We start from the raw sequence: 24,538 nt of genomic DNA, 5'->3' as shown, positions 1-24,538 counted from the left end.
CCTTTGTGTTTCTTGATGGGGGTGGGAGGTACTTCTCGGGGGCGGCCTCCTCCGGCCCCGCCCCTTCCGCGCCCGGCCCCGCCCCGCGCCGCCGGCTGCCCGCGCCGCCGCAGTGCCGGCAGCCGCCGAGCGCGCCAGGGGCTCAGCGCCTGCAGCGCCCGCCTTCTCTCCGGCGCCCGGCGCGGGCAGCCACGTGGACCGATCCGGCGCGCCGCTTCGCGTGCTTCCAGGGGGCTCCCCGCGTCTCCGCGCTCCCCCACGCCGCAGCTCCGTCCCCATGGCGGCCCTGGTGTTGGAAGATGGCTCGGTCCTGCGGGGCCAGCCCTTCGGGGCCGCCGTGTCGACGGCCGGCGAAGTAGGTAAGCAAGCCCGGGCGGGCGCCCACCTCATCGCCCCGCGCTGATGCTGCCCCTCTCCGCCCAGCCCGCCTGCCCGGACCCCGCCATCTTCCGGCCCTGTTCGGGGGCCATGGTCGGAGCCCCGCTGGGCAGCCCGCGCAGGGCGCGCGGGGCAGGGTTGCGAAGGGTGCCCTTGCGCGAGCCCAGCCCCGCCTCTGTCCTGCAGTGTTTCAGACCGGCATGGTCGGCTACCCCGAGGCCCTCACCGACCCCTCGTACGAAGCACAGATCCTGGTGCTGACGTACCCGCTCATCGGCAACTACGGCATCCCCAGGGACGAGCTGGATGAGTTCGGCCTCAGCAAGGTAGCCACGCCCCGTGCTCGCTCTCTCTGCGTGCCTGCTGGCTGGGCGCTGTGACCTCTCAGTCTAGTGACAGCGCTGGCACTCGGCCGGGCATCCCGGGGAGAAGGAGGGTACCCGCTGCAGAGCGCCGTCCTTGGGTTGGGGGTCGCAAAGTTCCCTGGGTGGCAAGGAGCGCCGTGCTGGGGGAGGAGCAGAGAGCTGCCCCCTGTGTTGGGGTCTTCAGGGCACCAGACATAGCTGAGATGAGTGGGTACTTAGCAAAGGCATGGCAAGAGGGGAGAGGTGAGGGTGTTAACCCAGGTTGCCAAGAATGCAGAAGTAAGGAAAAAAATCCTGCAGAAAGGTTGGGTAACAGTGGACGCAGAGGGCCTTGGAGTCCAACCAGTGGAAGTGTTTTAGCAGTGGAGTCCTGTGTTGGGAGCATTGCATTAGGTTGACCAAAACTAGGGGCAAAGACACCGAGACCCCACCAGTGACAGTGGGTACAGCTTACCTGCAGCACCGGTGACACCTGGGCCCCCATACCTCGTCCTGTCTGGCTTTCTACATGTCAGTGGTATTCTTAGCCCTCATAAGAAAACTCAGTTTCTTTTTACCGTGAGGTTTCCCCTCTTCCTTCCCTGCTATTTGGAAACTAAGTTACCCTGTGCGAGTTCAAGCCTTAAGGTGGTAGTGGAAGGCTGTGGGTGAAGCCACTGTTCATGATGCCGGCATCCCATATCAGAGTGCAGGTTCAAGGCCTGGCTGCTCCACTTCCTACCCAGCTCCCTGCTAATGTGTCTGGGAAGGCAGCAGATGATGGCCCCTGCCACCTACATGGGAGACCAGGATGGAGTTACTGGCTCTTGGCTCTGGCCTGACCCAGCCCTGCCTGAGGAAGGCTAGTAGTCCTCAAAACTTGTTTTGTCTGAATTCCTGGTTTGTTGAACCCTGAATTCTTTTTTTTTTTCTTAAGATTTATTTATTTATTTGAAAGAGTTACACAGGGAGAGAAGGAGAGGCAGAGAGAGAGAGAGAGAGGTTTTCCATCCATTGGTTCACTCCCCAATTGTCTGCAATAGCCAGAACTGCGTCAATCTGAAGCCAGGAGCCAGAGCTTTTTCCGGGTCTCCCACGTGGATACAGGGGCCCAAGGACTTGAGCCATCTGCTGCTTTCCCAGGCCAGAGCAGAGAGCTGGATCGGAAGTGGTGCAGCTGGGTCTTGAACCCTGAATTCTTAATTTGCCTTCCCAGTCACCTTGATGCTGGAGAGAGTTAGCTCTGGGAAAGGAACCACTGTCTTCATCATAAACCTTTATTTTTTTTGATAGATTTATTTATTTATTTATTTTGGAAAAGTCACAGAGGGAGAGACAGAGTTCTTCCACCTTCTGGTTCACTCCCCAGATGGTTGCGTCGACCAGGGCTGGGCCAGGCCAAAGCCAGGAACCAGGAACTCCATCCAGGTCTCCCACGTGGGTGGCAGGGGCCCAAGCACTTGAGCCATCCTCTGCTGCCTTTCCCGGGCTGTCAGCTGAGAGCTGGATCGGAAGTGGAGTAGCTGGGACACACACCGGCATCCAGTGGCTTCAGACGCCAGCCCCCATCAAAAGTCTTTGAATGCACGACACTCTAGTTTGTAATGCAGTGTCCCTTGAATTTGGTTGGCGCATCAGTTGTCAACTTCATCAGCTCCAGGCACACGGCCAAAATGGAGTTTATAAAATAGACTGCTGAGACAAGGTGAGCACGTCCTCCCTACAGCCAGCACGATGCTTCTGAGGTGGGAGACAGAGACGTGCTGTCAGTGCACCTGCACATGTGCGGTTTGCTCCAGCCGGCTGGGGAGGGTCCTGCCCCACTGTTCTTCAGGTCCCTGAAGAGCAGGCTCAGCGTCCATCTGCCCTTACGCCTTTCTCCATGGAGCTGGATGCAGTTTAAATGTGTTGCTCCCTCCCACAGAAACTTCCTGTTTAATTATTAAATACTACTTCTTGATGAACAGATTTACATGATTTTTCTTTTTTTTGAGAGGTAGAGTTCCTATCCACTGGTTCACCAAATGTCCACAACAGGAGGTGACAGAGCAGGAAGCCAGGAGTCAGGAACTTGATCCAGATCTGTCCCGTGGGTGCAGGGACTCAGCTACTTGAGCCTTCGGCACTGCCTTCCTGGGTCTGCTTTAGCAGAAAGCTGGAACCAGGAGCCAGGGCCAGGAACTGAACCCAGGCGTTCCCATGTGAGACACAGGCATCCTAACTGGCATCGTACCTGATAAGCCAAATAGCTACCCCCTTTTTTCTTTCTAAAAAGATTTATGTATTAGAAACAGTGACAGAATGGGAAAGAGAGAGATCTTCCATCCACTGGTTCATTGCCAAATGGCTGCAATAGCCAGAGCTGGATCAGGCCAGAGCCAAAAGCTAGTAACTTCACTTGGTCTCCCATATGGGTGGCAGGGGCCCAAGTCCTTGGGCCATCATCTGCTGCCTTCCTGGACACGTTAGCAGGAAGCTGGATAAGAAGTGCAGCAGCTGGGACTCTCTCCAAATGACCACAACAGCCAGGGCTGAGTCAGGCCTAAGCTAGGAGTCAGGAGCCAGGTCCTCCCTGTGGGTAGCTGGAACCCAACCACTTGGGCCACCTTCTGCTGCTTTTCCCAGGCCATTACTAGGGAGCTAGGTTGAAAGTGGAGCAGCCAGGACACGAACCAGTGCCCGCATGGGTTGCCGGCATTGCAGCCTGTGGCTTTACCTGCTATACCACATTGCTGGCTCCATACCTACCTAACTTATCACGATTTTTTATCATGCTCAGTAATAAATATCTTGTTTATTTCCATGTCTCCTTGTTAGTTTTCTGGCTCCCTGAATTGGAACCTGGTGAGTGCAGGGACTTCATCCCTCATTGCTTGCTGCCTCTTCCCCAGCTCTATTCTGTGGGCTGCACCTGGCGGGCACTTTGAAAATGTCTGATTGACACCACGTGCCAGGCACCTTGCTTTGGGGTTCTGTTTGGTAACAGAGACACAAATGCTTAAGTTGCAAAGAGGTGTGGGAATGAAATTAGATGAGCTTTAAAGAGGCACAAGTTTCCTAGGAGGGGAGATTTGTGATCTCAGTGTGGGATAAGTAAAAGGAAGGGACAGAGAAAAAGTCCTTGTAGTTCCTCCTGGGCCCAGGTGTTGAGCGTTTCACACTAGGGCTAGCACGGTTGGGAAAGGAGCTTTCTGTGAAGGTACAAGTGCTTGGTCTCTTAAAGCAATGGCAGAGTTTGGGGGTCCATGACTACAATGGGGAACGGGCCGTAGGAGATTCTCAACGATGGGTTGCTCACCTCTCCTCTTCTCCCTCCAGTGGTTTGAGTCCTCGGGGATCCACGTGGCAGGACTGGTGGTGGGAGAGTGCTGCCCCACGCCGAGCCACTGGAGCGCCGCCTGCACCCTGCACGAGTGGCTGCAGCAGCATGGCATCCCGGGCCTGCAAGGTGCGGTGACTCCCAGCACGGCTGTGTCGGCATAGCGCGGCCCACCTGGCGGGAAGAATCCAGGGGTCGTAGTCTGCTGGGGAAGGTTGGGATAGAAGGTTTGGAAAGTCTGGGGCTGGGGAACTGAACTATCGCTGAGATCGACGATTTCCATCGTACCAGAGAGAGAACAGTGTCAGGAACCCCTGGCTTCCTAAGGCTCCACGGACAGTGAATGTCACCTTATCAATACCTCTACCACCTTAGATGATTTTGAAGGAAATCGTATCATTTCATCCTCAGATACTTCAGTATCTGTGTAAAAGGGATCTTTTATAAAACATGGCCACAATAATATTGTACTTTCAAAAATGTTAGTTATTCCATAATATCGTGCAAATATGCAGGCAATGGTTAAAATTTCCCTGATAATGATGTTGTCCTTCTTACTTAAATCTGGTTCTACACAAGGCCCCCACGTGGTATTTTGGTCGATGTGCAGTCTGTGGACTTTGTGATATGTGATGAAAGCGGTTGTCTGTCCTTAGGAGTGTCCCATAGTGGCCACTGGGTCGATTACATTCCTGTGGTGTCATTTACTGTATTTTCCCCCTTGATACTATTTCCTGTAAATGGATAGCCCTGGAGTCCTGGTTGAATTCCCATGCGGTTTTATTGGCAAGAATACCTCACGGTACAGTGCTGCCATCGGGATGGCCCAGCTGTGCGTGGCCTAGGGTCCCGAGCAGAAGTGACGGAGGTTGGGGGATGCCCTCTCTAAGGCTGAGCTGTCTTACCAGGAGTGGACACCCGGGAGCTGACGAAGAAGTTACGGGAACAAGGGTCTCTGCTGGGGAAGCTGGTCCAGGATGGCACAGATCCTTCAACCCTGCCATTCTTGGACCCCAATGCCCGCCCCCTGGTCCCAGAGGTGTCCATTAAGGTACAGAGGTAGAGGGGGAGAGTGTGGCACACGGCAGGGGTGAATCAGGAGGGGGCTGATGTGGGCGTGTCTTACACCTGCTGCTCATGGCTGCCGTCTGTCACCCTTTGTTCCCCAGACCCCACAGGTGTTCAATGCAGGAGGTAGCCCTCGGATCCTGGCTCTGGACTGTGGCCTCAAGTATAACCAGATCCGCTGCCTTTGCCGGCGCGGGGCCGAAGTCACTGTAGTGCCCTGGGACACAGCACTGGACAGTCAGGGTGAGTAGCTGGGGCCAGTCCAGGACCTCAGAGCAGAGGCCTGGGTGGGAGATCTCTGACCCAGCTGCAGTGAAGAAGGGGGAGACCAGGGCTGCTGCTCTCTCTTGGGTCGGCTGCAGCTGTGTCTGTGCTGGTTAAAATCCTGGTTTTAACGTTTTGATCTTTTTGCCCACAACAGAGTACGAGGGCCTCTTCCTAAGCAATGGCCCGGGCGACCCTGCCTCCTACCCCAGTGTGGTGTCCACACTGAGCCGCGTCTTGTCTAAACCTAACCCCCGACCCATCTTTGGGATCTGCCTGGGACACCAGCTCTTGGCCCTAGCCATTGGGGCCAAGACTTACAAGATGAGGTGGGATTTGCTGGGGGGAAAAAGGGACCCATGCTTTTTGTTTTGGTGATTTATGTAATTGAAAGGCAGTGTTAGAAGTCTTCCATCCACTCGTTCACTCCTCCAAATGGCCACAGTGGCAAGGGCTGGGCCAGGCTGAAGCCAGGAGGCTGGAACTTCCTCTGGGTCTCCCACGTGGGTGCAGGGGCCCAAGGCCTAAGTGCTGGGGCCATCTTCTGCTTTCCCAGGTGTGTTAGCACTCATGGGATACCAGCTGGCGTCACAGAGGGTGGCTTAACCTGCTGCCCGGGGCCCACACTTGTGACATGAGGGGTGGGACGTCTCTGGAATCGGAAGAGCTGGTGTTGAATAGCATGGAAACAGGAGGGGGCTAGTGAGGGTAGCGAGAGCTGGCTTTGGTGCAGTGGTGAAGGGAGGCTGAGGGACCTGCAACTCGGCATCGCTTCCATCTCCAGATATGGGAACCGAGGGCATAACCAGCCCTGCCTGCTGGTGGGCTCCGGGCGCTGCTTCCTGACATCCCAGAACCACGGATTTGCCGTGGAAACAGACTCGCTGCCAGCAGGCTGGGCGCCTCTCTTCACCAACGCCAACGATCGATCCAACGAGGGCATTGTGCACGACAGCCTGCCCTTCTTCAGGTGAGCCTGCGCCGTGGGGGCCCTGGGGCTGGGCGTCTGTAGCCTCAGAGCCCCGGGGACCTCAACGGTGAGAAAGCGAAGCACAGCAGCAGACCCAAGTCCTCTGTCCCACTGCCCGCCCCGAGGCCGCCAGTGACCAGCGTGGCCTCATGAGCCGATCTCCTCAACAGTGTCCAGTTTCACCCAGAGCACCAAGCCGGCCCTTCAGATATGGAGCTGCTTTTCGATATCTTTCTGGAAACTGTGAAAGAGGCCTCAGCCGGGAACCCTGGGGGCCGGACAGGTAAGGCCCTAGATCGCGCTGGCTTGTGGACCTGAGGCCCGAGCTGGCTCTAGGATGGACACAGATGGCTGTCCCCCAGCAGGCTCCTGTTTGGGAGGCTAAGGGGTGGGGTGGGCCAAGCCAAGATCCCTGGTGCTGCTTCCATTGAAACTAAAGTCCCGAGTGCTGGCTTCTGGTCCTCGCTCTGCCCCTCACACCAGGTGCTTCGCTGGTTCTGTGAACACATGAATCTAGAAGACTTCAGATCCCACTCAGCTCTGCCAATTTGTGACTTTTGCCTCCACAGTTCGCGAACGGCTGGCTGAGCGCCTGTGTCCCCCTGGGGTCCCCACCCCAGGCTCTGGCCTCCCACCACCACGAAAGGTGCTGATCCTGGGCTCAGGGGGCCTCTCCATCGGCCAGGCGGGAGAGTTTGACTATTCGGGCTCTCAGGTAGGTGGGGAACGGCCAGCCCCACCCTCTGGGTGCCTGGCCCTTGGGAGTGGACGGAGGCTAAAGAGGAGAGAGGGCCAAAGCATGAACCCAGGGTGGAGGGAGGAACTTGGGCGGGGTGGGGGGCAGGGGCTGGGGGATGCATAGAGACCCGAGGCGGTGAGGAATGGAAGTCGGAAGGGAGGGGGAAGTGCTGGCCCGGGGGCTCAGGGAGCGTGCCCGTCGTCTTAGGCAATCAAGGCCCTGAAGGAGGAAAACATCCAGACCTTGCTAATCAACCCCAACATCGCCACGGTGCAGACCTCTCAGGGGCTGGCCGACAAGGTCTACTTCCTTCCCATCACGCCGCACTACGTGACCCAGGTAGGACCGGCGTGCGGCTGGCCTGCAGAGGGGACTCTGAACAGGCCAGGGGCACTCAGTGCCTGGGACGTCCCTCTCCCACCGCAGGTGATACGCAACGAGCGCCCGGATGGCGTGCTACTGACCTTCGGCGGCCAGACAGCTCTGAACTGTGGCGTAGAGCTGACCAAGGCCGGAGTACTGGCCCGGTATGGGGTCCGGGTGCTGGGCACACCCGTGGAGACCATTGAGCTGACTGAGGACCGACGGGCCTTCGCGGCTCGGATGGCAGAGATTGGGGAGCATGTGGCCCCCAGTGAGGCGGCGAGCTCTCTTGAACAGGTTCGGGACGTGGCCGGGCACGGGGCGGGTGGTGTCGTCATCTTTATATCCTGGGTGCCTTGGGTCTAGGCAGCAGGAAATGATGTGTGTGTCTCTCCCCCTCCCTGCAGGCCCAGGCGGCTGCCGAGCGGCTGGGGTACCCCGTGCTGGTCCGGGCAGCCTTTGCCCTGGGTGGCCTGGGCTCTGGCTTCGCTTCTAATAAGGAGGAACTCTCTGCTCTGGTGGCCCCAGCTTTCGCCCATACCAGCCAAGTGCTGGTAGACAAATCCCTGAAGGGCTGGAAGGAGATTGAGTACGAGGTGGTGAGAGACGCCTACGGCAGCTGTGTCACGGTGAGTGCTGGGGGTGGGACAGGGTGCATCCAGAGACCTGGGCTGAGGTCTTCTAGGACTCAGGGTCCTTCAGACCCTAGCTAGGGGCAGTCCCAGAGATAACAAAACAGGCCCCCAGGGTGCGGCCTCCCACCTCCCCTTGGCAGTGACCGCCCTCCGGGGCTCGCTGTCATTCGCAGGTGTGTAACATGGAAAACTTGGACCCACTGGGCATCCACACTGGGGAATCCATTGTGGTGGCCCCGAGCCAGACGCTGAACGACAGGGAGTATCAGCTGCTGCGGCAGACAGCCATCAAGGTGACCCAGCACCTGGGAATCGTTGGGGAGTGCAACGTGCAGTACGCCTTGAACCCCGAGTCTGAACAGGTGAGCCTCCCGGCTGTGTTGTCGCCTCTTCCTCAAGGCTCTGAGGACCCTGGAGTGGATGCTGGGTCTCTGTGGTAGGCTGGGACCTTCGGGAGGGCCCTGTGGCGTCCGTCCTGCTTTTCCTAGGCAGGGCCTCCAGCCCAGGAGGTTGATTCTTTCTCTCTGTTCTCTTTGCAGTATTACATCATCGAAGTGAATGCCAGACTCTCTCGCAGCTCTGCCCTGGCCAGTAAGGCCACCGGCTATCCACTGGCCTACGTGGCAGCCAAGCTGGCTTTGGGCATTCCTCTGCCTGAGCTCAGGTACAGGGGTGGGGGAGAAATTGGTGGTGGTAAGAGTGGGGACTGGAAGAACATACTCACGGGATGGGGAGCGTGGAGAGGGCATTGGCTTGGGTTTGTGGGGGTGGAGAGGCCACCTTGAGGCTGACCACCTCCACCACCCCAGGAACTCCGTGACGGGGGGAACGGCAGCCTTCGAGCCCAGCCTGGATTACTGCGTGGTGAAGATTCCTCGCTGGGACCTCAGCAAATTCCTGCGCGTCAGCACCAAGATCGGGAGCTGCATGAAGAGTGTTGGTGAGAGCCGGGCCCAGACCACACCCCGGGAGCCCCGGGCCGAGGCGGGAGCCCGTCAGAGCTCCCTGGCGCGGCCTTCCAGCTCCCGCGTTGGGCGCTTGGAAGGGGTTTCTCGGAGCTAATAGGGACATTGCAAGTGAAGACAGTGGAAGTCCTCTGCGGTCTGCCCTGCAATACGGACTTCCCGGGAATGGGGTGCCAGCGCTCTGACCATCTGTCCTCTCTTGGGTTACAAATTAGTGTGCTGGGTACTCAAAGGAAGAAAGTGGCTTGACTGCAGGCCAGAGGGGAGTTGTGGCACAGCCAAGAACTGAGAGCTAGCCTCGGTTCCCCGCTGCGTGTGCTCTGTCCCGTCACGTTGCCTGTCCTCGGAGACAGTCCTAAGAGCTCCTCCCATACCTCCCCGTGGCCTCGTCACTTGCCTGTGACACCGGGGACACTTTGTTCCCTGTGCTGGTGTGAGCAGTGGTGTTCCAGGGGAGCGGGCACCGCCGGTGTCCTGGGAGCCCTCCTCAGTCTGAGCGAGGGCCGTCGGCAGCCACTCGCGACACCGCTGCTCTGCCACTTTCCGCCGCGGTCGCCCGCCGATCAAGGTGTTCTCTGACATAGAGTTAGGGTCCGAGCAGGCCCTCGGAGAGCTGGATGAGTGAACGGTCATCCAGGCAGCGGCGGCAGGGCGTGGTGGGTTGGGCTGGTGAGCGTGCTGCTTTGTGGTAGTTTGCCCTTTACAGCAGTGCAACCCAAGCAGCAGGTGGGTGTCCCCGACGGGGCGCGGCCAGCCTGACGGGGAGAGCGCTTCATCGCGCGCTCAGTTCCACTGCAGGCCTTGGTGGCCTTTAAACAAGGACGTCTCCGCTCAGAAATTATTTCCGAATCTTCAGAAATCCTCCAAGACTGCCAAGCGGTTCCTTCTGGAGTGAATTTCTGTTACATGACAATGAAGACAAACATGGGAATGGAGCCATCATGGAATTAGGGCTAAAGGAGGTGGGGCGCAGGCAGCACAGCCACAGACCGATTCCGGGCCGCGAGACAGCGAGGCGTCGCTATCCGTTCAGGTGTTCTTCAGATGAGAGCCCTCACTTTGTGCAAGTTTTATTACGCAAGTAAGAAACATGAATCTGAAAAATGAGGAAAGATAGTTTAGCCAAAGGAAAATACGATCTTGCCATCAGCAGAAATCACCCACAATGATCATGCCCACAGCTTAGAAGGCTGGGTTGTAAAGCGCAGAAAAAGCAAGGCCGTGAGGTTTGTCTTCCCTGTCGCCCTGGTGTGTTTCTGGAAATTTCTTCCGAACCTCGGAAAACGTCACGGCCTCCCCTGTACTGGTCCACGCTGCAAAGCTGGCCGTCCTTCTGCAAGTCAGCAGTCCAGTTATGGGGAACCGCACAGGAATTAGACTGGTGCTGTGTGAGGGCGCACAGCATCGTGGGAACATGCTGGTGACGAGGAAGAAAGCAAGATGCAGAGTGCACATGGGGAAAGTCCAGGAAGAAAAATTATTCTAAGGCCAGTTGGCTCTGGATGGATCAGAGAGCTAGGATCATCTTATTATCCAGAGTTTTCAAAATTCTAAAGTGAGATGGAGGACCTTTTTTTTTCTGCCAAGGGCCATTTGAATAGAACATCATTCATGGACCATAAAAAATTATCGGCTTAAAAGCTGGCCTGCTATAGAAGTATTGAATTTTGAGAGCCACCTGCGGGCCAGACCAAATGATTTCACAGGCCTTACTCCACCTGTGGTCGAGTTCCCCACCCTGTGTGGAAGGACAGGACCGGTGCTGGATGTGAGAACCTCCCGGAAACGTCATGGCAAACCGTGGGTGCCCTGGGCAGCGCACGCCGCCTCCGTTGCCTCCAGGCCCTCATTCCTCCCTCCTGTTCCGCCAGGTGAAGTCATGGGCATTGGGCGTTCCTTTGAGGAGGCCTTCCAGAAAGCCCTGCGCATGGTGGATGAGAACTGTGTGGGTTTTGATCACACCGTGAAGCCAGTCAGTGATATGGTAAGTAGCACCCATCAAGTGCACCCTACTTCTCTGTCCTGGGCCAGGAGCTGGTGGCCAGTGAGAGTAGCAGTCGTTGTCACTGGACATTGGCTGAGAGTTCTGTGTTAACGTGAAGATGGACTATTAGACTTGTTTTTGCAGATAAGGCCGCAGGCTTGGAGAGGTTCTGGAAGTTGCTCAAAGCCAGCAAGGGGGCCAGATTTTGCCAGGTTTCTGAGTGCACAGCCTGTGCTCCGGCACACGGCTTCCCTCCCGTAATGCGGCAGGAGTCACCCAAGCTCCCAGGCTTTTGAACATGCTGACTTGACAGTGTGTTTGGGAATGTGTTTGCTTAGCATTCATTTTCTGGATTTCTTTGTTTTCATGAGAAACAAGGGGAAAGAGTTCCCGTCCCCGGGTTCCCTCTCCAGATGCCTGCAATGGCTGGAGTTGGTCTGAGTCAAAGCTAGAAATTGGGAATTCAATCCAGCCCTCCCACGGGGGTGGCAGGAACCCAAGCACTTGAGCTGCGGGCGCTGCCTCCCAGGTCTGCTTTAGTAGGAGTAGGTAAGGCCCCGGTCTAGAGTGGACACCAGGTCCCCAGCAAGGGGGCGGGTGTCTTCACCCCGGGCCAAGCGTCCGCCCCTTCTTTATTGAGCCTTCTGACCCCTCCTACCCCCGCACAATTCTTTCTGTGTCCTCCTGTCTGTCTGCTCCCCTTCAGGAGCTAGAGACGCCAACAGATAAGCGGATCTTTGTGGTGGCCGCTGCCCTGTGGGCGGGTTACTCGGTGGAGCGCCTGTACGAGCTCACCCGCATCGACCGCTGGTTCCTGCACCGGATGAAGCGCATCGTAGCACACGCCCAGCTGCTGGAGCAGCACCGAGGGCAGCCTCTGCCGCCGAACCTGCTGCACCAGGCCAAATGCCTTGGCTTCTCGGACAAGCAGATTGCCCTTGCCGTTCTGAGGTCAGAGAGGGCGGTGAGGGCCTCGGGCTGAGAGTGTAGGGAGAGGGAGGGCGTGGGGAGCTCGGAGGCGGCCAGCCTCGACCCCTGATCCCTGCCCTGGGACCTCGCCCCCAGGACCCGTGTCCCTGACCCTGCTTCTCCTTTAGCACAGAGCTGGCTGTTCGCAAGCTGCGTCAGGAGCTGGGGATCTGCCCAGCAGTGAAACAGATCGACACGGTTGCAGCCGAGTGGCCAGCCCAGACGAATTACCTGTACCTGACCTACTGGGGCAACAGCCACGACCTCACCTTCCAGACGCCTCACGTCCTCGTCCTGGGCTCCGGCGTCTACCGGATCGGCTCCAGCGTCGAGTTCGACTGGTGTGCCGTGGGCTGCATCCAGCAGCTGCGAAAGGTCTGGGGGTTGACCTTTCACCCCAGCGTCTCTGCGGCTGTGCTCGGCGCTGGCCAGACACCCATCCTGCCGCACTGCTTCTGTCGCAGAGCTCTGGGCTGCATCTCCCCAGCACCTGGACTTCCTCCCTCCCCAGCTAGGAAGCTGGGTGGGCGCTCTGAAGCAGGGGCTCTGGCTGGGTTCCTCCGGGCTCTCCCCCCCACCCATTGCTGACTGTCTTCCCCCCGCTATTGCAGATGGGCTACAAGACCATCATGGTGAACTACAACCCGGAGACCGTTAGCACCGACTATGACATGTGCGATCGACTGTACTTCGACGAGATCTCTTTCGAGGTGCGAAGGACCGGGGCTGCCCTGTAGCCTGGGTGGCCAGGACCAAGCTGCCTGACCCAAGAGTCTTTTGGAGCTTGGAGTGAGGGGCCAGGGCACGAGAAGGCGCTCACCCCTGACCCCTTTGGTTGCCGCTCTCTGTTTCTCCCCGCCGCACTACAGGTGGTGATGGACATCTATGAACTAGAAAACCCCGAAGGTGTGATCCTGTCCATGGGCGGGCAGCTGCCCAACAACATGGCCATGGCTTTGCACCGGCAGCAGTGCCGGGTGCTGGGCACCTCCCCTGAAGCCATTGACTCTGCTGAGAACCGATTCAAGTTCTCTCGGCTCCTCGACACCATCGGCATCAGTCAGCCCCAGTGGAGGGAGCTCAGCGATCTAGAGGTAAGCCGGGGGCCGGGGCCTCGTGGGCGGCCGGGCGGTGTCGGTGCAGGAGCGTGGCCAGCCAGCTAACCCCCCTGCCTCCCTCAGTCTGCGCGCCAGTTCTGTCAGACCGTGGGGTACCCCTGCGTGGTCCGCCCCTCCTACGTGCTGAGTGGGGCTGCCATGAACGTGGCCTACACCGACGGGGACCTGGAGCGCTTCCTGAGCAGCGCAGCAGCCGTCTCCAAGGAGCACCCCGTGGTCATCTCCAAGTTCATCCAGGAGGCCAAGGTGAGAGCCTGCAGGCAAAGGAGCCCCGGGGCAGCCCCCTCCCTGTGGTCCTGGGTTTGCAGGTGCCGTGCACTGGAAAGGTGGGTTGTGTTGGGGCCACTGGAGGGAGGGAGACATGGCCTTGCCCTACGCACACTGTGCGTGTCCCCCCCGCTAGGAGATTGACGTGGACGCCGTGGCCTGCGATGGTGTGGTGGCAGCCATCGCCATCTCTGAGCACGTGGAGAACGCAGGTGTGCATTCAGGCGATGCCACGCTGGTGACGCCCCCACAAGACATCACCGCCAAAACCCTGGAGCGGATCAAAGCCATCGTGCACGCAGTGGGGCAGGAGCTGCAGGTCACAGGACCCTTCAACCTGCAGCTCATCGCCAAGGTAATCAGGCTCCAGGGAGGGGCGAGAGGCCACGGCTCCTTCACGCCCCGTGCTGGCCACAGCACCACAGAGCCCTGCGGTGTGTGTCTCCTGATGACCCCTGCTGTCTCCGAGCCTGGAGGGAGGGGCGGCAGAGACGCCCGCAGCGCTGTGAGACTGGCAGTCACCCCAAGCGAGGGGCCGTGCAGGCAGGTGGAGCAGTCGTCAGCGAGCGCAGAGGTCTGACCGGCCCCTCTCTGCCCAGGACGACCAGCTGAAGGTCATCGAGTGCAACGTGCGTGTCTCCCGCTCCTTCCCCTTTGTCTCCAAGACGCTGGGCGTGGACCTCGTAGCCCTGGCCACACGGGTCATCATGGGAGAAAAGGTGGAACCCGTGGGGCTCATGACTGGCTCTGGAGTCGTGGGGGTGAAGGTGAGGAGGCCCAGCCCCCGGCGCTGGTGGACAGACCCTGGGGAGGGTTCCCTCGGCTCGCGGAGCTGCCAGCCCGCAGGTAACTGGGCTCCCGCGGGTGAGCACACGGTCCCTGCGTGCTTCCTCTCCAGCTGGGCCCCCGCTCACTGTTACGGACCAGCCTGTGGTAAACGTGCAGAATCCAGGGGCTATAGGAGAGGTCTGAGGGCAGGGGTGGGCGGGCTGAGCAGGGGCAGAGGGAAGCAGTGGAGCTCACGGCAGCAGGGGGAGGGCGCCTGGGCCCCTCACGCTGGGCCCCATCTCGCCTGCCCCTCAGGTGCCTCAGTTCTCCTTCTCTCGCCTGGCGGGGGCAGACGTGGTGCTGGGAGTGGAGATGACCAGCACCGGGGAGGTGGCCTGCTTTGGGGAGAGCCGCTGCGAGGCCTACCTGAAGGCCATGCTGAGCACCGGCTTCAAGATCCCCAAGAAGAACATCCTGCTCACCATTGGCAGCTACAAGGTACCGGGGCCCCGGCGGACAGGCTCTGCTCCCCAGGCCGGGGCTGACCTGGAGGTGGGAGGCGGGAGAAGCACAAGCTCCTCACTGCCCCGCTTGGTCTTAGAACAAAAGTGAGCTGCTCCCAACCGTGCGGCTGCTGGAGAGTCTGGGCTACAGCCTCTACGCCAGCCTGGGCACAGCTGACTTCTACACGGAGCACGGCGTCAAGGTACGGCCCCGACCGCCTGCCCCTGCGTTTGTCTTTGTCCTGGGGGAGAGAGAGAGAGTGAGTGTGAGTGTGTGTGTGTTCTATGTGTATTGAATGTGAACAAGTAGGATAGACCAGAAGGAGGGAAGGTATTTGGTGCAGCAGCCAAGATGCCACTTGGGAGACCTGTATCCGGTATCCAGGTGCCCGGGTTCAAGACCCACCTCTGCTTCCAGTTCCAGCTTGCTAAGGTGCACCCTGGGAGGCAGCAGTGGTAAAGACTCGAGTCCTCGGGTCCCTGCCACCTGTGTCAGAGACCCAGCCCGAGTCCCAAGCTCTTGGCTTTGGCCTGACCCAGCCTACTTTGTTATGGGCATTTGGGGAGTGAACCAGTGGACGCAAGATCTCTGTTTCTCTGCCCTTCAGATACATTTTAAAAATTAACTTTTTTTTTTTTTAAGAGAAATAAAGTGCCGTGCAAAGACTCCACCGCTATTAACATTCTGCTATTTTTCCTTCTGGCATTTTATCTGCATGGACTTGCGGGTGAGCTCCTGCTGCCCAGTCCTTGCAACAACCTGTCTTACTGTTCCACGCAGTCCAGATTCTCTGCTGTCAAGCAATGACATTTTGCCCATAACTAATAGAGGCAGCCCTCAGCCCCTAACTTCTGGGTCCTGCGTCTCCTCATCGTGGGCTCTCAGGCCTGCTGCCCTCCTCCAGATGGCCTTCCTGATCCCTGCCAGGCTCAGGTTGGCCCTGACCTTGGCTCCCGGCCGGCAGGTAACAGCTGTGGACTGGCACTTCGAGGAGGCCGTGGATGGGGAGTGCCCGCCGCAGCGAAGCATCTTGGAGCAGCTGGCCGAGAATCACTTTGAGCTGGTGATTAACCTGTCCATGCGTGGGGCTGGCGGCCGGCGCCTCTCTTCCTTTGTCACCAAGGGCTACCGCACCCGCCGCCTGGCCGCCGACTTCTCCGTGCCCCTCATCATCGACATCAAGTGCACCAAACTCTTTGTGGAGGTAGCTGAGAGCCCTGTGCTTGTGGTGGGGGTGGGGAGCACGACCTCCTGGGGGTCGGGAAATGTCCAGTGAGACGGCCATGCTCACGGTGAAGATGCATGGGTGTAGAGAGGCGGGACATGGGTTAGGGGAAAGCCAGGACCCACCCACGGCTCCCAGGATCACCCTGCCCCTCCGTCAGAGCCGGCCGTGCCCTCCCCTTGCAGGCCCTGGGCCAGATCGGGCCCGCCCCTCCTCTGAAGGTGCACGTTGACTGCATGACCTCTCAGAAGCTTGTGCGCCTACCTGGTAAGGGCAGCTTTGTGGGGGGCTTGGCTTGGACATGGGGTCAGCAGGTGCAGCCACCCTCAGTGGGGCCTGCTCTGTGCACGGGACTGCGTAGACTCGGGCCCAGAACCCACCTTGCTCTGAGCTTTCTCGTTCCTTGGTTCACAGAGCCCTCGAGTGAGCAGCCTTGTCCCCTCCCCTCCTCGGTTGCTGCTGACTTCCCTGCCACCCCAACTCAGTGCCTGGTGAGCGTCCCTCCCATTTCTGAATCTGCCTCTAATCTTGCCACCACCACGTCTTCCCAGGGCTGATTGATGTCCATGTGCACCTGCGGGAGCCAGGAGGCACGCACAAGGAGGACTTTGCCTCGGGCACTGCTGCTGCCCTGGCTGGGGGCGTCACCATGGTGTGCGCCATGCCGAATACCCGGCCCCCCATCATCGATGCACCTGCCCTGGCCCTGGCCCAGAAGGTGAGCCGCAGCACTCCCGCTTCCTGCCATCAGAGCTCCTGGTGCCGGGGTGGCCTGTGTGGGCCTAGCTGCCAGTGACCTCTCCTGTGTGTCCTCCAGCTGGCAGAGGCTGGCGCCCGCTGTGACTTTGCCCTGTTTCTGGGAGCCTCATCCGAAAACGCAGGGACCCTGGGCGCCGTGGCTGGGTCTGCCGCAGGGCTGAAGCTCTACCTCAATGAGACCTTCTCCGAGCTACGGCTGGACAGCGTGGCCCAGTGGATGGAGGTGGGAGATGCACCCAGGAGGGCCAGGGCGGGCGGCCCCGGGCGTGCGGAGAAGCAGGGCCTCCCTCACCGTCTCTCTCCACGCCCAGCACTTCGAGACATGGCCTGCCCACCTCCCCATCGTGGCCCACGCAGAGCGGCAGAGCGTTGCCGCCGTCCTCATGGTGGCTCAGCTGACCGAGCGCCCCGTGCACATTTGTCACGTGGCACGGAAGGAGGAGGTGAGCGTGCAGCAGGGTCCTGGTCCCAGTGACGCCAAAGGTCAGGGTGTCCTCGGGGCAGGGGAGGGCAGGAGGACGTGTTGCCAGCCTCCCTGCCCCGCTGGCTGCAGCTCTCCCAGAAGGGATCCTGGCCACGGGGACTCTGCAGGGCTGGGTGGGTGAAAGGCGCCGCCTCCGGACTTCCACGCTCTCCCCCAGATCCTGCTGATCAAAGCCGCGAAAGCGCGAGGGCTGCCGGTGACCTGCGAGGTGGCACCGCACCACCTGTTCCTGAGCCGCGATGACCTGGAGCGCCTGGGGCCTGGCAAGGGCGAGGTACGGCCCGAGCTTGGTTCCCGCCAGGATGTGGAGGCCCTCTGGGAGAACATGGATGCCATCGACTGCTTTGCCTCAGACCACGGTGAGAGGGCCCAGCGGGCACCTGCTCTACACAGCTCAAGTCGCGGGGCAGCGCCTGCCAGAGGATGGGCCCCATGAGCCCCCAGGCTCGGATGTGGAGCCTGGTCTGTGACCGGGGGGCGGGGGGGGGGGTTCTGTGGGAGTGGGCAGGCAGAAGAGCACAAGTACGAACCAGAGAAAGCACAGGCAGGAGGTGTGGGCCCCAGGGGGTCAGCAGCCCGCGCCCCGGAACACCAGCGAGAGGCTTGGAAGTGCAGTGCTAAGGCAGTATGGCTTCCCGACGGGCAGGTGCCCGGCCCCGTGGTAATGCTCTCTTCCCCTCAGCCCCCCACACCCTGGAGGAGAAGTGCGGGCCCAGGCCTCCCCCTGGCTTCCCAGGGCTGGAGACCATGCTGCCGCTGCTGCTGACAGCCGTGAGCGAGGGCCGGCTCAGCCTGGACGACCTGCTGCAGCGGCTGCACCACAATCCGCGGAGGATCTTCCACCTGCCTCCCCAGGAGGACACCTACGTGGAGGTGCAGCACGAGGGCCCCGAGCCGGCCTCTCCAGCCCCGGGCACGGTCTGTTCCCCCGCACGGCCTTTCCCTAGTCTAACCCGTGACCCTCTGGGCAGGTGGACCTGGAGCACGAGTGGACAGTCCCCAGCCACATGCCCTTCTCCAAGGCCCACTGGACTCCCTTTGAAGGGCAGAAGGTGAAGGGCACCGTCCGCCGTGTGGTGCTGCGAGGGGAGGTGGCCTACATCGACGGGCAGGTATGCGTGTGACACCGCCGGTCCTCCGCGGCCTCTTCCACGACGCTGCCCTTTGCTTCCTTCCCTTCCCAGCACGCCTGCAGGGCCTTGCTCCCCAGCACCTGGCGCGCTCTGCTCCAGCCGCACTCACCTGCCCTGCCCCCTGCCTGCAGGTGCTGGTGCCTCCGGGCTATGGACAGGACGTTCGGAAGTGGCCACAGGGCGCTGCTCCCCAGCTCCAGCCCCCAGCCCCTGCCTCCAGTGAGATGACCACGGTACTTGCCCTGCTTCTGGGTCAGGGCCACTTGGAGGAGACCCGGGGTGGCAGCTGAACACCGTGACTGCTGGTCCCGGGCAGAAGGCTCCAAGCCTGACGGTGGAGTCCTCACCACCTGCCTCCGTGCAGTGTGGGGGTAGCTGCCGGTGTCGGGGCTCCCCTGAGAAACGCAAGCCCACAGCTACGCCCAGCCCAGGCAGCCAAGTCGCTCTGGGGGCTCAGTCGCCGGCCGAGCAGTTTGTCTGCTGCCTGAGACGACACCCTGAGAACGGGCGCTGGGGGAGATACTGGGAGCTGCAGGGCAGGCGCGGGGGGCGGTGGCCTTCCCTGAGGGGAAGCTGGGGCTTGGGTCTGCAACTGTTCAAAACATGGTGCCAACACTGCCCTTGCAGACTCCCGAGAGGCCCCGACGGGGCGTCCAAGGACTTCCCGACAGCCGCTTCCACCTGCCACCCCGGATCCACAGGGCCTCCGACCCAGGGCTGCCAGGTAGGAGCGCTGTTCCCATGACTCAGAAGCGTGGGGACGGTCCTCTCCCACCCGGCGTCCAGGCTCGCCGAGGCAGGCGCCTCCTCTCTGCCTGTGACCCTGGACCCGCCCCATGCCCCCTGCCCCCTGCCCTTGCCCGGATGAGCCGCCGCTGCTTCTCACAGGCCCTTTTTTGTTGTGGGCAGCCACGTTCCTCCGCCTGGGAGCTGGGACCCCCCGGGGCAGCAGAGTGTGGGGTAAAGCCCTGGTTTTGGTTTTGGTGTGAGCCTGGCTGTTCTCTTGCCTACCACCCCTTTGCCAACTGGGAAGGCCCTGGGAGGGCACCGTGTTCCCACACAGCACAGCCCCCAGGGCATCCTGGATCTGTCCCCAGAGCCGCTGCTGTCCTTCCTGGCCTCCCCTAACCTGCTGTGGTTCCTGAGGCGGGAGGTGGGTTAACCCGTGCACTGCCAGCCTGTGCCTGGGAAGGGGGGTGCGCTTTCCGAACCTCTGCCGCAAACGCGTCCCTGCCCTGTTGGCCCCTTTGCAGCTGAGGATCCCAAGGAGAAGCCCTCTCGGAAGGCAGCTGAGCCAGGTGAGAGGCGCCCCCCCGCACGCACTCCCCGTGGGGGCCCCTGCCGTCTGGCCCAGGGTGGGCGAGCCCTCTGACCAGCCTCTTCTGCCCCATCCCTCACTGCAGAGCTGATGGGAACCCCTGATGGCACCTGCTACCCTCCACCACCAGTTCCCAGACAGGCATCGCCCCAGAACCTGGGGGCCCCCGGCCTGCTGCACCCCCAGACCTCACCCCTGCTGCACTCACTAGTGGGCCAACATATCCTGTCTGTCAAGCAGTTCACCAAGGATCAGGTGCTGGGGGAGGGAGAATGGTGGTGGCACCCGGAGCTTTGAGGACTCGCGAAGCTGGGGCAGGGTCTCTGGGGGCCGCGCACCGCCTCCCCGGCTGACACGGGGTCTCTCGCAGATGTCTCACCTGTTCAATGTGGCGCACACTCTGCGGATGATGGTGCAGAAGGAGAGGAGCCTCGACATCCTCAAGGTCAGGGTCAGGGCCTGGGGCTGGGGCCAGCCGTCCCCACAGGGACGGCCGTGCCGCGGTCAGAGTGGGTCGTCCTGCCCTGCCGTCAGGTCCCCTCGTGACTGCAGACCCTGCACTGTCAGCTTGGCCCTCTCTGCTCTGTCACACGCTCCCTGTGTTCTCCCTCCCCACTGGGGCAGCTGCCCCTCTGCCCACGAGCGCCGCCATCCGGCCTGTGCTGTGTAGTTACAGGAGAGCGCCGTGGTGTCCCCACTCCCAGGTCAGGGGCTCTTGGGAGTCAAGAGTGGCAGCGGTGGTGGGACCCCCAAGGTCGCGGCAGACCACAAGGAGGCCTGGGTGGGGCAGGGGCGGCAGTGGCACACACACACCCCCTTCATACCTGCCGTCTCCCCAGGGGAAGGTCATGGCCTCCATGTTCTACGAGGTGAGCACACGGACCAGCAGCTCCTTTGCCGCGGCCATGGCGCGGCTGGGGGGCGCAGTGCTCGGCTTCTCGGAGGCCACGTCCTCTGTGCAGAAGGGCGAGTCGCTGGCCGACTCCGTGCAGACCATGAGCTGCTACGCGGACGTCGTCGTGCTCCGGCACCCCCAGCCCGGTGCCGTGGAGGTGAGGCCAGCCCGGGTCCCGAGCTGGGGACACGGGGCAGTTCTGCCCAGGCTTTTCTGTGCCCGCGCGTCTCAGGCTGGGCCGGGCAGGCGGGGGGACCAGGAAGAGTAAGGCAGAGGCCTGAGCCTCAGGCACCAGCACCCTCCTCGTCTCGTTCCCGCAGCTGGCGGCCAAGCACTGCCGGAGGCCGGTGATCAACGCCGGGGACGGGGTTGGCGAGCACCCCACCCAGGCCCTGCTGGACATCTTCACCATCCGGGAGGAGCTGGGCACTGTCAACGGCATGACGGTGAGGGCGGGGCTGGGGAGGCTGGCAGCGCAGGCCCGGTTTCTGCAGCGGAGGGCCTGCTGGGAGCTCTGAGCGGAGGGGCCAGGGCTGCACAGGCTGGGGTCCTGTTGTTGACTGGGTTCCTCCCCAGATCACCATGGTGGGGGACCTGAAGCACGGGCGCACCGTGCACTCCCTGGCCTGCCTGCTCACCCAGTACCGCGTCAGCCTGCGCTACGTGGCGCCCCCCAGCCTGCGCATGCCATCCAGCGTGTGGGACTTTGTGGCGTCCCGCGGCACCAAGCAGGTGAGACCCTCGGGGTGTGGCCCGGAGGTTGGGGGCCAGGCATCGGGCGGCAAGAGCCCACCCTTTCATTCACCTGGCTCCCTCCCCCCCCCCCCCCCCGCCCCCCAGGAGGAGTTTGAGAGCATCGAGGAAGCACTGCCTGACACCGACGTGCTCTACATGACCCGGATCCAGAAGGAGCGGTTCGGCTCTGCCCAGGAGTATGAATCTGTGAGTGCCTGAGGCTGAGCACAGGCGGGGCGGGGCCACATGTGGGCCCAGAGGGCGCCCTTCGGAGTTGGCCCGCCTCCTCTGTGGCCAGCCCTGCCCTGAGGTGCTAACGGGCCCCGCCCTGCCTTGCAGTGCTTCGGTCAGTTCATCCTCACTCCCCACATCATGACCCGGGCCAAGAAGAAGATGGTGGTGATGCACCCCATGCCCCGAGTCAACGAGATAAGGTGACCCTCAGCGACGGCGGGGCCGGGGGGGGGGGGGGGTGGGCGGGGCCTGGCTGGGCTGTAACCCTCGTGCTTCTCTTGCAGCGTGGAGGTGGACTCGGACCCCCGGGCGGCCTACTTCCGCCAGGCCGAGAACGGCATGTACATCCGCATGGCTCTGTTAGCCACCGTGCTGGGCCGTTTCTAGGGCCTGGCGAGGAACCCCGTGCCCCCCACGGGGGCAGCGCTCCTGGTAGATGGTCGGGAGCGTCCAGAAGCTCACATGCAGCTGCCTCGTGTGGGCGCACTCAGACGCTGGGGCCCCCACCGGCCCTGCTTCCACGGCTGCACCCCGCTGTGCAGTCGCTTTTCTACTGACATTAATAAACAGCTGAGCTGCCTCTGGGTCCTGCTTCCTCGTGAGTAGGGGCATGGGGTGCCGAGTGCAGTAGACAGAGCTCTGTGTGAGGAAATCAAGAGTGGATTCCCAGGTTACACACAGGCCCGCTGGGCAGGCCTGGGCTGGTTTGTGGCTCCTGGGACTCAGGCAGGAACATGTGGTCCCGTGTCACACTGAGGTCAGAGCCAGAGTCCAACCTCCTCCCCCTGTTAAGTCGCACGCGGAGTCCTGGCAGCTCTGCCTTCTTCCTGGTGCTGGGAGGACGCCCGGGTCCCAGTAGAAGGAAGGCTGAGCGCTGGGCTCCGGCCCTTCCTCCTGCCTTCTCATTCTCGCTTGTCCATTGCGTCCTCAGCTTGGGCACTGGCACTGCAGGCCAAGGCAGCTGGGACACTTGCATCCCGTAGCAGAGTTTCAAGGATGCAGCGCCGCTTCTGCTTCCGGTCCAGCTTCCTGCTGAGTGCCTGGAAGGCAGTGGATGATGGCCCAAGTGCTCGGACTCCTGCCACCTGCTTAAAAGACCCCAGTGGAGTGCTGGCTTCGGGCTGACCCAGCCGTGCTTGTCTTGGGCATTTGGGGAGTGAACCAGCAGATGGAAGATTCTCTCTCTCTCTCTCTTTGTCCCTCTGCCTTTTAAGTAAACTTTTTAAAAGCACCTCACCCTGGAGTCCTCCAGCCGCCGTCGCCGTGGAGCCCTCCTGCCACCATGCCCAGGGGCCTCTGCTGGCTGGGACTAAGGAGCACTTCGGCTCGGACCCTGGGGAGGAGCGTGTGCAGAGCAGCGCCTGTGGCTGTGGGGAGGACTCCAGCAAGCAGCTCTTCATTCCCTCATCTTCAGTAGCACAGAAAGATCTGTCTTGTTCCAGCAAACTGGAACTTAGCTCCTGCTGGGTACCAAGCACCCTGTGCAGTGGGAGTTTAAGAACAAGCAAGGTGATTCTCGCCCTCAATTCATAGCCTCAAGTCAAAGGCATCCGGTGGGGGCCAGTGCTGTGGCGCAGCAGGTAAAGCCGCTGCCTGCAGTGATAACGTCCTATGTGGGTGCCGGTTCCAGTCCCAGCTGCTCCACTTCTGATGCAGCTCTCTGCTGTGGCCTGGGAAAGCAGATGGCCCAAGTGCTTGGGCCCCTGCACCTGCAAGGGAGACCTGGAAGAAGCTCTTGGTTCCTGGTTTTGGATTAGCCCAGCTCCAGCTGTTGTGGCCATTTGGGGAGTGAACCAGTGGATGGAAGATCTCTCTGCCTCTGCCTCTTTGTGACTCTTTCAAATAAATAAACCTTTAAAAAAAAAAAAAAAAAGGCATCCAGTGACACCTACAGATTAAACTGCTTCCCAGTGGTCCGCGCTACTCCAGCACCGTTCAGCAAGAACTGGCTTTTCCCAAGGACTGTTCCCATGGTAGAGATGGAGAAGGAGAAGGACCACTCCTGACAGCCTGGTCTGCCAAGGAGCTCTGTGCACACTCTGATTCCAAGGCACCCCAACCCTGCAGCCGTCTGATAGAGGAGACGCTCGGAGAAGCCAGTGGGTGGCTGGCGAGACATGCACGGCACAGCTTGGCTTCAATCCACCCTTCTATTAAAAATGGAAAGGGAATGGTCATTTCTGGCTTTAGAGCATCAGGAACCAGCTAAGCAGCAGAAGCTAAGTGTACAGTCCCCTGTGGGGAAGCGGTCCGCCCAGGAGGCAGTGCAGGATGAGCTTGGCAGGTGCACAGCACAGCTGAACCTGAGGACGGGATCACAAGTGTGGGTCAGGAGACACTGGCCCGGCAGGGGCTCCCACGTGCTTTTGTTGGGATTGGGAGTCGGACCCCCCCTGGGTCTGGATGTGGACTTCAGTGTTCATTTATAGCCACAGGTGGGAGCTGGGCAGGAGGCCAAGTCTGCCAGAGCTGTGATCTCTCCAGTCCCACTGTGCGCCCCTTGCAGTCTGCAAACCCCGATCCTGGCTGGTTCTGTCTCCAGTACTGGAGGGCCTTTATGAGTTGGGAAATCGTCGCTTAGAGAACACTTCTTTCCAGAGCTGCAGAGTCTCTGCTGCAGCTCCGTGAACGTGTCAGGGATTATTTTCCCCAGCGCGTACTCGGGAGTCTGTCACAGGACTCAGCCCCGTCCTCCAGCGTGAGCCATGTTTGCTGCCAGCAGCTAAGCGTTCTCGCTTGTGAAGTGGTGGGAGGTGTTCCTGCCCTGATCCTGTCTTTGGCGCTCCTAATCATAACACAGCGCCAAGTTGAATCAACTTTCCCCTACAACCAGAAGTTTGGTAATTACATTGGGAAATAGAATGAAGTGGGGCGGACATCTGACTCAGCAGTTAGTCACTGCCTGGGATGCCCACATCCCCTGTCAGGGCACTCAGGCTTGAGTCCTGGCTCCGCTGCCAGTTCTAGCTTCCTGCACAGCCTGGGAGGCAGCAGGGGATGGTGCAAGTACTTGGCTTTGCCATGCGCAGGTGAAACTGGATTGAGTTCAGCTTGGCACTGCCCCAGCTTTTGTGGGCACTGGGGGAGTGAACCAGCGCAT

At 60.6% G+C, this 24,538-nt stretch overlaps 1 protein-coding gene across 4 annotated transcripts; it reads left to right on the top strand.

Moving 5' to 3' along the window:
* The first annotated feature begins 126 nt into the window (after window positions 1-126).
* Window positions 127-22,018, top strand: CAD (carbamoyl-phosphate synthetase 2, aspartate transcarbamylase, and dihydroorotase). Of its 4 annotated transcripts, XM_051843065.3 has the most exons (45): window positions 127-359; window positions 565-704; window positions 4,041-4,170; window positions 4,950-5,092; window positions 5,211-5,352; window positions 5,531-5,702; window positions 6,158-6,343; window positions 6,514-6,626; window positions 6,913-7,058; window positions 7,290-7,421; window positions 7,509-7,742; window positions 7,853-8,074; window positions 8,254-8,442; window positions 8,620-8,744; window positions 8,890-9,020; window positions 10,917-11,029; window positions 11,736-11,980; window positions 12,127-12,373; window positions 12,610-12,708; window positions 12,868-13,092; window positions 13,180-13,362; window positions 13,520-13,738; window positions 13,983-14,150; window positions 14,467-14,649; window positions 14,753-14,857; window positions 15,620-15,859; window positions 16,066-16,147; window positions 16,432-16,598; window positions 16,698-16,862; window positions 16,951-17,082; window positions 17,281-17,482; window positions 17,806-17,996; window positions 18,095-18,235; window positions 18,388-18,489; window positions 18,884-18,980; window positions 19,166-19,216; window positions 19,510-19,554; window positions 19,660-19,829; window positions 19,945-20,019; window positions 20,414-20,626; window positions 20,790-20,915; window positions 21,046-21,201; window positions 21,310-21,411; window positions 21,544-21,638; window positions 21,723-22,018. In XM_051843065.3, exons 1-45 carry the CDS (start codon window positions 278-280, stop codon window positions 21,823-21,825), a joined length of 6,729 nt encoding a protein of 2,242 aa, XP_051699025.3. In that variant the 5' UTR covers window positions 127-277; the 3' UTR covers window positions 21,826-22,018. The 4 variants fall into 4 exon arrangements, with proteins under 4 accessions (XP_051699025.3, XP_051699026.3, XP_089182763.1 ...); XM_051843066.3 differs by lacking the exon at window positions 19,166-19,216; XM_089326637.1 differs by lacking the exon at window positions 20,414-20,626.
* The last annotated feature ends 2,520 nt before the right edge of the window (window positions 22,019-24,538 follow it).

This window comes from Oryctolagus cuniculus, chromosome 2, assembly GCF_051225735.1.
Source record: "Oryctolagus cuniculus isolate XC-2025 breed Fujian yellow rabbit chromosome 2, ASM5122573v1, whole genome shotgun sequence".
NCBI lineage: Eukaryota > Metazoa > Chordata > Mammalia > Lagomorpha > Leporidae > Oryctolagus > Oryctolagus cuniculus.
Note: the sequence above shows the minus strand (reverse complement) of the source record. Positions and strands in the feature narration are given on the sequence as shown.